The 11,151-nt window shown below is 40.1% G+C and overlaps 1 protein-coding gene across 1 annotated transcript; it reads right to left on the reverse strand.

The window, feature by feature from the left end:
• Positions 1 to 5,031: 5,031 nt before the first annotated feature.
• si:dkey-1h24.6 (T-cell-specific surface glycoprotein CD28) lies at positions 5,032 to 10,395 on the reverse strand. The gene is made up of 4 exons (XM_056254320.1): positions 10,100 to 10,395; positions 6,001 to 6,339; positions 5,744 to 5,862; positions 5,032 to 5,397 (listed from the first exon to the last, which is right to left on the reverse strand). Exons 1-4 carry the CDS (start codon positions 10,182 to 10,184, stop codon positions 5,287 to 5,289), a joined length of 654 nt encoding a protein of 217 aa, XP_056110295.1. The 5' UTR covers positions 10,185 to 10,395; the 3' UTR covers positions 5,032 to 5,286.
• Between the last annotated feature and the right edge of the window lie 756 nt (positions 10,396 to 11,151).

The following is an 11,151-nucleotide window of genomic DNA, read 5'->3' on the forward strand; positions in this document are numbered from 1 at the left end:
TACGCCGTCATGGATTAAAATCCTGCAGCGCACGCAAGGTCCCCCTGCTCAAGCCAGCGCATGTCCAGGCCCGTCTGAAGTTTGCCAATGACCATCTGGATGATCCAGAGGAGGAATGGGAGAAGGTCATTTGGTCTGATGAGACAAAAATAGAGATTTTTGGTCTAAACTCCACTCACCGTGTTTGGTGGAAGAAGGATGAGTACAACCCAGAACACCATCCCAACCGTGAAGCATGGAGGTGGAAACATCATTCTTTGGGGATGCTTTTCTGCAAAGGGGACAGGACGACTGCACCGTATTGAGGGGAGGATGGATGGGGCCATACTATCGTGAGATCTTGGCCAACAACCTCCTTCTCTCAGTAAGAGCATTGAAGATGGGTCGTGGCTGGGTCTTCCAGCATGACAACGACCCGAAACACACAGCCAGGGCAACTAAGGAGTGGCTTAAGAAGTAAGAAGCAAGAAGCAACTCAAGGTCCTGGAGTGGCCTAGCCAGTCTCCAGACCTGAACCCAATAGAAAATCTTTGGAGGGAGCTGAAAGTCCGTATTGTCCAGCGACAGCCCTGAAACCTGAAGGATCTGGAGAAGGCCTGTATGGAGGAGTGGGCCAAAATCCCTGCTGCAGTGTGTGCAAACCTGGTCAAGAACTACAGGAAACATATGATCTCTGTAATTGCAAACAAAGGTTTATTCTCTACCAAATATTAAGGTCTGCTTTTCTGATGTATCAAATACTTATGTCATGCAATAAAATGCAAATTAATTGCTTCTAAATCATACAATGTGATTTTCTGGATTTTTATTTTAGATTCCGTCACTCATAGTTGAAGAGTACCTATAATAAAAATTACAGACTTCTACATGCTTTGTAAGTGGGAAAACCTGCAAAATCTGCAGTGTATCAAATACTTGACCTGTCCTGTGGTATCTGGCACCAAGATAGCAGCAGATCCATTAAGTCCTGCAAGTTGCAGGGTGGTGCCTCCATAGATCGGATTTTGTTGGTCTGACTCTAGCACATCCAATATGCTTAATCCGATTGAGGTCTGGGGAATTTGGAGGCCAAGACAACACGTTTAACTCTTTGTCATGTTCCTCAACCCATTCCTGAAAAATTTTTGCAGTGTAACACGGTGCATTATCCTGCTGAAAGGAGCCACTGCCATCAGGTAGCTACATGTCAAAGTAATATCCACATGCCATGAATGAAAGGACCCAAGGTTTTGCTTAACACTGCTTCCGCCGGCCTGCCTTCTTCCCATAGTGCATCCTTCTGCCATCTAGATAAACCACACACGCAACTGACCAACGACCTGATCTAAAAGAAAACAGGCAAGCTTCTTCCATTGCTCCATGGTCCAGTTCTGACTCTCATGTGCCCATTGAAGGCACTTTGATGGTGGACAGGGGTCATCAAGGCTACTGAGCGGTCTGCGGTTACACAGCTTCATACGCAGAAAACTGTGATGTACTGTGTGTTCTGACACCTTTCTATCATGGACAGCATTAAATCTTTCAGCAATTTGAGCTACAGTAGCTCTTCTGTGTGATTGGACCAGATGGATCAGTGAGCTTGGGCACCATAACTATGACCCTGACGCTGGTTCACCAGTTGTCCTTCCTTGCACCACTGTTGGTAGATACTAACCACTGCATAAGGAACACCCCAACTAGCCGTTTTGGAGACGCTCTGACCCAGTCATCTAGCCATCACTATTTGGTCCTTCAAAATCAGTCACTCAGATCTTTTTGCTTGTCCTTTTTTTCTTGGGTGCGTCTTAATCTGCTCCCTAGCTCCCGAGCTCGTGAATCAGTATATCGTGCACACAAATTCTGGCACTGGTAAGGACAGTAAAGGATGCTGGCTCACCGCACATTGGGACACTGCCCAGCAAACATTTGGACTTTTAATGACCGTTAAAAAGATGTCCCTCTGCTACGTCCGGTCATGGTTTAAAAATAGTTCCACTATGAAAGTTGAATGGATGTCTTTGAAATGATCTGTTCTGTTACATATTTTTACCGATTTATGACATCCTACCACAACTATTTTTTTCCAGGGACACGACGTTGCCGTTGAGCCAATGTTGAGTGATCACCCTACTTCCGGCGACGTGACAATGTCCTCATTGTACAACATCACTACTGGTATTTATGAACAACAGCAGAGCTGATATCTTTCTGACATTACTTGTAATGTTATTCAAAGTACATTATGATGCTTTGCTTGTTACATATACGTGTAACATTTCAGCCGTAAATAAATTATAAATGTTAACTAGATTATGTTCATTACCTGCCTAGCGATGTATGTTTATGTTCAAATATAATAAAATAATGGTTTGTATTTTTAAAATAATCTATCGCGTGTGCAGTGGCGTAACGAGCCAACACCAGGCCCTTATGCTGAATTATCAAGGCGGGCCCCCCCCCCCCCTACAGCACGTGATGACGCTGTTGTGATGTCTGTCTGTGTTCCCCCCGTCTTTGTGCATTTGGTTCAGTCCTGTTCCCTGTTTTCCCGCTCCTCGTTTGTGTTCATGTATACCACGCCCCTTGTTATCTCGTTTAGCTCGTTTGTCCCTTGTATTTAAGCCCTGTGTTTCAGCCCTATCTTTGTGAGTTCTTGCTTTGATGTTGTAGTGTCGATCAGTATGCAGTTAGTTTGAGGTTTGTTATTTTGTTCCAGAGTCTTGTTCCTAGCCCGAGTCTTTGCCTAGTTTTGAGTTTATTTAATAAAGAGTGTGTGCTGCATTTGGACCCTGCCTCATCTCTGTTTCAACTGCACTACATAACAGAATAACTCACCGCAACATGAATCCAGCAGCCATGCCAACCCTGTGCCCAGATGTCCAGATCATGCGTCTTCGTCAGGAAGATCGATCCATTGAAGACTATGTCACAGATTTTATTGTGCTGGCTCATCTGTCTGCTATGGACGATCTGTGTTTAAAGATCTTCTTCCGCGGAGGGTTATCTGAACCTCTCCGGTCATTATTGCCCAATCATGACCCTCTCGGGTCATTGGAACAGTATATTGACCAGGCCCTGTGGATGAGCCGATCATCGTTTACTGTGGGCGTGGAGGAGAAGGAGCTCCGTGAGCCCGCAGTATTCCCTCAGCCTGTCCTTCTCGTTACGTCAGCCTTTAAGCTTGCCAACACGTCGGTCTATGGGCGTCCAGGACTGATGTCCACCGTGGCACAGCCGCCGCTGATGTCAGTGCGGAGGGCCAAGGAGACCGTCCAGCCAGAGACCGTCCAGCCAGAGCTTCACGTCAGCCACGTCCAGCCAGAGCTTCACGTCAGCCACGTCCAGCCAGAGCCCGAGCCCGTCGCCTGCCCGCCAGAGCCTGAGCACACCGCACGTGAGTCCACTCAAAATACAGCGCTGGTTGTGATGTCTGCGGCGATTCTGTGTGTGTGGGCTACACACACATCAATGATGGCCCATGAGCCCAATTCCGAGTCCCATGATGTGCTGGTCCCGTCCGATCCTGCGCCAGAGCCCGCTGATCCTGCGCCAGAGCCCGCTGATCCTGCGCCAGAGCCCGCTGATCCTGCGCCAGAGCCCGCTGATCCTGCGCCAGAGCCCGCTGATCCTGCGCCAGAGCCCGCTGATCCTGCGCCAGAGCCCGCTGATCCTGCGCCAGAGCCCGCTGATCCTGCGCCAGAGCCCGTTCCTGCTGATGACCCCATGGCTGCCCCTAAGAAAATTTGGGGGGGGCAGTAGGACCCTGGATGGGACTATGAAGGCCGCACCGCCATGGCCGCCCGAGGGGTCTTCTCCGAGTCTTTGCCTAGTTTTGAGTTTATTTAATAAAGAGTGTGTGCTGCATTTGGACCCTGCCTCATCTCTGTTTCAACTGCACTACATAACAGACGCAATGTCCACGAGTATGCTACCATGAATAGGACAGGATAGGATCATAGAGACACAGCATATAAGAGATGAGATGACTGACAAAATAGGAGTAGCCTATGCGCACCACAAAAAAAAAAAAAACACTGGTGGATGCGCACCTTAACACATGAAAAAACACTGCTGGTGACGGAGCACCCTAACACAATGTTACTCACTGCTATGCCAACGGTCGGTTCAGGTGCTTCACTCTCTTGCTCCAGCTCAATCTCGATCTCCCCCTCCTGTGCTATCTTTTTAAAGAAGCTTCCTATTTTTGGTAATTTACTCATTCATTTCTCGAATTCCTATTTTCGTTTTTAAAAGCCACTTTTGTGTTTGTAACTCCATATCGATATTGTCGGTCTCAAGTCCAACGTTTTTTACTGTTTTGCACGCAATACGTATGTCCACTTACCGACCTGGGGATTCCCCAGTCCCAATTCGAAACAAATTACAACAAAATCCATCATTGTTGGTTTCACACATGTATTTAATGATCAGTAAAATATGTTGTTGTCATCATTTAGTCAAATAAATTTGTGATAAAGTAAAATGCGATCAGACTAAAAGTAGTAATGCGATAGGGGGCCCCGGGTGTCAATCAACATCTTCCAGTCACGCGGGCCCCTGATTGGTCCGGGCCCGTAAGCAACCGCGTACCCTGCTTACCGATAGTTACGCCTGTCGTTATATAGTGAGTTTGGTCACATGATTTAAGTTTCGGAGCTTTTGTTAAGGGAACATAATGAGGATGAATGCTCTCTGGTTTTCACAGTGCAATGTGGGACTTTTTAGGGAGCGAATGTTTCAGTGCCCTGGAAGGATTCTGCGATTAAATACCATAAAGTCAGCCATTTTAAGGGCTGTCTCCCTGATCAGTGCCCTGACTACTGAACTAGGGAGGTAATTGTGATGCACCCCTTGCTTCCAACACATGAAATTTAAGAACTGACTGTTCACTTGTTGCATAATATATCTCAAACCTTGACAGGTGCCATTGTAACAATATAATCAATGTTATTCACTTCACCTGCCAGTGGTCTTAATGTTGGGGCTGGTTCAGGTTTGGGATGTCCATAGTAGTCCATAGTAGGTCTCCTTTTAGACAGGCAAACATGTGTATACAGGAAAGAGATTGGTGTAGGCTATTATGTTTATTTTGAAATAAATGTTTAAAAAAACACAGACATGCCAGCAAGGCTAATAATATTTTAGCTACATGTAATAAATGAAAGTATAAAACAATGAATAAAAAAACAAATGTAGTTGGATCTTTCTCAGGATGTCACCAATGCTATGTGCCCTTTTTAAAACAAGGCTGTCTGATTAGATGGCAGGTCATATTGGGCAGGTCTCGTGGAATGTTGTCAGACAGGCTCATACTACAGTGTCTATGTAAAAACCCTGCCAGGTTGGATGTTGAACCCCCTGCCATTTCCGTCTGCATTCTCTGTCCTTGAAGGGAGTATCAATTTGACTGCACTTGATCTGATTTGAAGGCATGAGAAAGGAAAAAAAAAATACAATTATTGACCAAGAGCAATATCAGCAACAGCTATTATAAATTAGTCAACATTTCAAAAAACTGTGGAGTTTAAATCAGGCCTTAAATAAATCAATTCTTGTCAGCAAATTATACTGTAAAAATATTTGCATTATCTATAATCATTATAACTGCATGCCATTATTTAAATATAATATAATATTATATTGATTACATGAGAAATCTTTTAGCCAAATTGATAACAACTCTAATACTCTGTAATAGACTGATTTCACGTATTGAAATATGTGTTGAATGAGCATTTTTGTAAATGTAAATATAAGTATTTACCCGCAAAAAGAAAACGATGCAAGTCATTACCAGCCCATATATGGCCATGACTCCAAACACGACCCACCAAAGCAGGTGACTCTCGTGTTGACAGAGATCACGCCTTTTAACTGGGCTCTCTGTTGACAAACCCACACAAAAAGAGCAACACAAAATGTGACTTTAAACTGTACATGAAGTCATATTGGCAATTTTTTTGTCTAGATAATGCTCATCTTTTTAGTCTTGTTATACATTAACAACCATTTAAAATATACCTTCAACAAACACAATAGTTTGTGGTGTGTATGGCACTTTCTTAAATGGAGGAGGATAGTTTATCTCGGCCTCACAGGTGTACAGGTCTGTAAAATTCGTAGTCACACCAAGCAGGATGAAACTGGTACTGTTATCCATAACATTAACACTGAGATTGGCAGGGAAATCTGGGCTCTTGCTATTTATGTTGTTGGATGTATCATTTATCTTGATAGAAATGGAGGTGACCATGTCTGGGCCTTTAAATAATTTGAAGTCCATTTCTGTTGCACTGAGTACAGGGCAGGGCACATTGACATTGCTGTTCACTGCCACATGCTTAACCGGTGGGAGATTGCCTGCAGTATAGAGAAGACAAAAGTCACATAGTTCCATCATTAACATCTCACAACATCTTAATGCATAGTATTCAAGCTTTCATTTTTCAAAACCTGAAATCTCTTATTGGTTTGGCATGATGTTAATTTATTACATTATTTATTTTATACTTGAAGAAGATTTTGCAGAAGTGGTTATGGAATCCACAAATCACCACAGTCACCCACGTTGCAGCAGAAGATGGCTTCTGTTCTCAAGATCGCTCATAGGCTCTCTATGTTTCCTATCTTACAGTTACATTGCTATTCCAATAAGATATATGCACTTCTTTAAAAAAAAATAAACTATGGGTATAAGAACAGTAATTTATAGTTTTGTCTTTTTAGTTTGTGGTGGTCTGAATAACTTTATGTTAGGCACACAGGCACTTACAAAATGCCAGAATAACAAACCTGAAGAACCGTTTGACTGGTTTCTTGCTTTCACAAATCTTTCATCACAACTTTTGCCTGTAAGAGTGGAGAAATGTTGTCATAGAGACTATTTCTGTGAGAACAAACTGCTTTGAACCTCACTTTGGAAACAAAAAAGGAAAGAGTGAATCATCTTCGTGAAGAATCATTAACTCTCTCAGCACTACATCTTCTCTTGTCAGAATGTCAGTGGCAATGCCAAACATGTCAGCTTGTTGCACAATGTATAGAATATTTGTTGCAAGGTCCCACTTTATATTAAGTGTCTTACATTTAAATTAGGCATTTGATACAATGCATTTATTGTGTACATCCATGTTTTACGTTGTATTTATATTTATATGTTTTAAATACCTGCATGTAATTACAGCTGTAATAAATTTGCATCGAATTACACTGTTGACCCTTCCCTTACTCCTTAACCCACCCCTGAACCTAACCATACCACCAAACCTGTGCTTATCCTTACCCGTATCCCACCTGGGTTCAATGGGTTCAATTGTACTTTGTGGCCTCACAAATTAAACGTTTGTGGTAAAACTGATTGTACTGTAAATGAGTCTGACTGCATAATATTTAATTTATCTAATCCTCCCTCAATCAGTTAGATTGTATTTTGATATTTAAGAAATTTAGCAACTCATACAATGGCAGAAATGTATGTTGTTGCTCAGATTTCGGTGTGACTGACATGTAAGACAGAAAAAGAAAAACTAAAATTAAAAATTGAAAATTATATTTACACATAGGCCTACATAACTAACTTTACTTGCTTTTCCAAACATTTTTTATTTATTATATAAATAAGACTTCATTCAAATCATCAGTTCTCTTCTATATTGTTGTACTGTGTTGTTGAAAATCTTAATGACTAAGTGCACTTAACCGCACTTCAGCAGCAGATTGTAGCGACAAAGTAGCAGAGTAGATTATTATTTATTGTTCAGCATCCACACAAAAGGATATTATAGGTATATTGAAAAAATGGTGAGGAAGAAGATACGGAGCAACAGGTAAAGCACCAAGATTTAAAATGTCTTGTATTATTTTGCCGCTTATAAAAATGATCTAGTGTTCATTTACAGGTTATAAACATTATGCATTTATGGCCTATTATGAGGTTTTTATTATATATATATATATATGGACTCCACAAGACCTCTTAAGATTAATCTTCTTAAATATGATTATTTATTTATTTATATTTGACTACCATAAGGGCATTCCCGTCAGCCCACACAAACTTTTACCAGGGTGTAAACAAAATATTTTATGGTATCTTGTTATTGTGACTTTACATTGCATAATTTCTACTTAAAATATACTTTTTCTATTAACCGAGACTTCATATCAAAATGGAGACTTTCGTTTTTAATATTTTAGTTTGCCATTGCAGGCCTTTCTGCTCTAAGCTGCTTGCAGTTATAAACCCAAGGACACTGGTCTCAGGTCACATTCCATCCTATCCTAAATTAGGGGTTTTTCCATAAAAAAAAAACAATCTACAAAAAGTACTAATCCTACAGTAACTCCTTTTATTCAAGTAAAAATTATTTAATAAAACTATATCAGCCATAATACATTAGATACATTATACAAGACTTCAGATATTTTGATTTGATTTGATTTGATTTATTCAACAATGATCTTAAACAAATATAATCATGCCAAAGGCAATTCATATATACACATTTCAAGACAAATTGTCGAGGATAAAATACACAAAAAAGCCTCAGGCTTATTTCCATTGTGGTCCTCTATATGCATAAAATGGACGAACAGTTCCAGTGGGAATAAAATAAAAAACAAACATCTCACACCTTAATTCATAAATTCATACGGGATCTTAATTGGAAAGCCATTTTTTAACTTCTCTTCTAAAGGGCCATGCCTCTTGTAATTGTTTTAAATACTCTGACAATTCATTCCAAGCAACTGCACTCAAGTACAAAAACGAATTCTTCCCAACTACACTTTTAAACCGGTACAAATATTATTTATCCTTGCCCTTGTAGAAATACCATGAACATCTCTCACAAAAACATAGTAGTCATACAAGTATTTAGGAACAGTTCTCTGCATTATATTGTACACCATCATCATTTTAATAAAAATTACCCTTTTATCCACGTAAAAAAAAAAAATCCCTAAAATGATTATTATTCAGTTGCGTACGAGGATGTAACCCCAGAACGATTCTACACAACCTGTTCTGAGCAGTCTGTAATTTATTTTTAACTCGTTTCTTAGAGCCACTATACCAGAAAGTTACTGCATAGTCAAAATGTGGTTGCAATAATGCACCAGCTAACATTATCAAGGTTTGTTTATCTAAATAAGCAGCCTGCCCAGGTAACAGAATTTTGTTATAAGAACGTTCTCTAAATATTCAGTGTTGGTTCTGGGAACATGAAAAATGTCAAGTTTTCTTGACGTTAGATGAACGTGTTTTAAAAGGTATAATGTTCCTCAAACGTTCTTTAAACGTAATTTTCGATTAAAAATTCAACATGATAGTAATGTTGATTTCTAACATTCCAAGAACATAAAAATGTCCAGTTTCCTAAATGTTACTACACAGCAAAAACTCAAGAGTGTTAAAGACTCAAGAGTGTTAAAGTGTTAAAATTTGAGTTTTAAATTAACACTGAAGAGAGTTAAAGTTAATGTGCTATTTAAGTTATTGATTGAGTGATGATTGAGCATTATTGAAGACACCTGATGATAACAAGCAGAATCACTGAAGAAGAAAAATCTAATTTAGTCACCATTATGGGGATCAGTGTTTGGTTTAGTTGGGCAGTTGACCTTTACATGTTTAACTTTAGATTTTTTGTTATGACAGCCAAATGAACAAAGAGAAAATGTGATTTTAATACTTTAACACTCTTGAATCTTTAACACTCTTGAGTTTTGGAAAACTGGACATTTTTATGTTCTTGGTATGTTAGAAATCAACATTATTATCATGTTGAATTTTTTTATCGATAATTATGTTTTAAAGAACGTTTGAGGAACATTATACCTTTTTAACACGTTCCTCTAACGTCAAGAAAACTGGACATTTTTCACGTTCCCAGAACCAACACTAAATATTTGGAGAACGTTCTTATAACAAAATTCTGTTAGCTGGGTGTCTTGCTAAAAATTGTATTCGATTACTTATTTTCGATAGAGCTACAACTGATAACATTAGATAAGATAACATTAGATACACAAGATAACATTAGATAAGACTTAAGAAAAGAATGGCTTATAACTTGTATGAGTGTCGTGTAACCCACTGTATTGCATTGCAAGATCTTACCTTTGCACATGCTCTGTGTTTCAGATCGGGTGCTATGGAAGAGACAGAGACTTAAGAGGGTCACAGATGTCCTGAAAATCTCCATCTGTTGTATTATAAGTCACACAATGGAAGTGCTGTTAAAAACGGCAGATCTGCCTTTAGTTTTGGCAATATGGCGTGCTTGTATGGCAAATTCAACCTTCGGTGTAACAGAGAAACAGATCGCAAGCCAAACAGGAAGTTTCCATTTTCTCCTTGCACCCTTTGTGGTTGATGTTATTTGCATGTTAAGGTTTCATATAGTGCGTTTGGCAGAGATTCTCATGGTATCATACAGTAGCTGGTGTTTCCTCATTGAGGGGAGGTAGTAAAGGAGACCCCTGTGGGTGTCTGTTTGAGTATTGTCGGGGGGGTTATTTAGGGTTAAAGTGGGTTTGTGCTTGAGAGTAACAGATGCAGAAAGTGAAAGAGAGAGGGGGAGAGGGAGGAAGAAAAAGAAAGCCAGCTCCTAGAGGCTCTTCAAAGTTAAAATGAAACGTACACACCCTTGATCCGAAAGGGCCTGCATGCATTTTTTAAAAAGTGCATTAAAAGCATTTTCTGACTGTCTGACTCCCAAGGTAATACATTCAAACACATGATGTGGGGGGGAATGCCTTTACGCTGATTTAGTAAGTCTTCATGTTTCCTGTTTTTAATCTAGCCTAAAACTGGGTGCACGTCAGAGGCAGTGCACTTTGTGATCTCTATGGCAACCAACTCACAGAACACTGAAACCAACCCACGATGCTGACGATGATCTGTGTTCGTTGTGCTCTTTCCTTAATGGAAGGAAAGATTAATCAAGTTTCCTCTTATATTATTCATGAGATGAGAACAGATGCAAATAATGAGGTTTTGTGGTTATCTTTATATTTAGATCTAAACCTAACTGGTTTCAGACCCCTACATGCACTAGCACCCCCTTAAATCTACTTCCTGCGTGAACCACAAAACGTGACAACATGTTTACAGAGCCTCCCATTCATGGGTATAATAGTGCTTCCAAACAGAAAGTATTGGAACATCAG

Source organism: Rhinichthys klamathensis, unplaced genomic scaffold (genome assembly GCF_029890125.1).
Source record: "Rhinichthys klamathensis goyatoka isolate OS25496 unplaced genomic scaffold, OSU_Roscu_1.1 h1tg000111l_1, whole genome shotgun sequence".
In the NCBI taxonomy this organism is placed as follows: domain Eukaryota; kingdom Metazoa; phylum Chordata; class Actinopteri; order Cypriniformes; family Leuciscidae; genus Rhinichthys; species Rhinichthys klamathensis.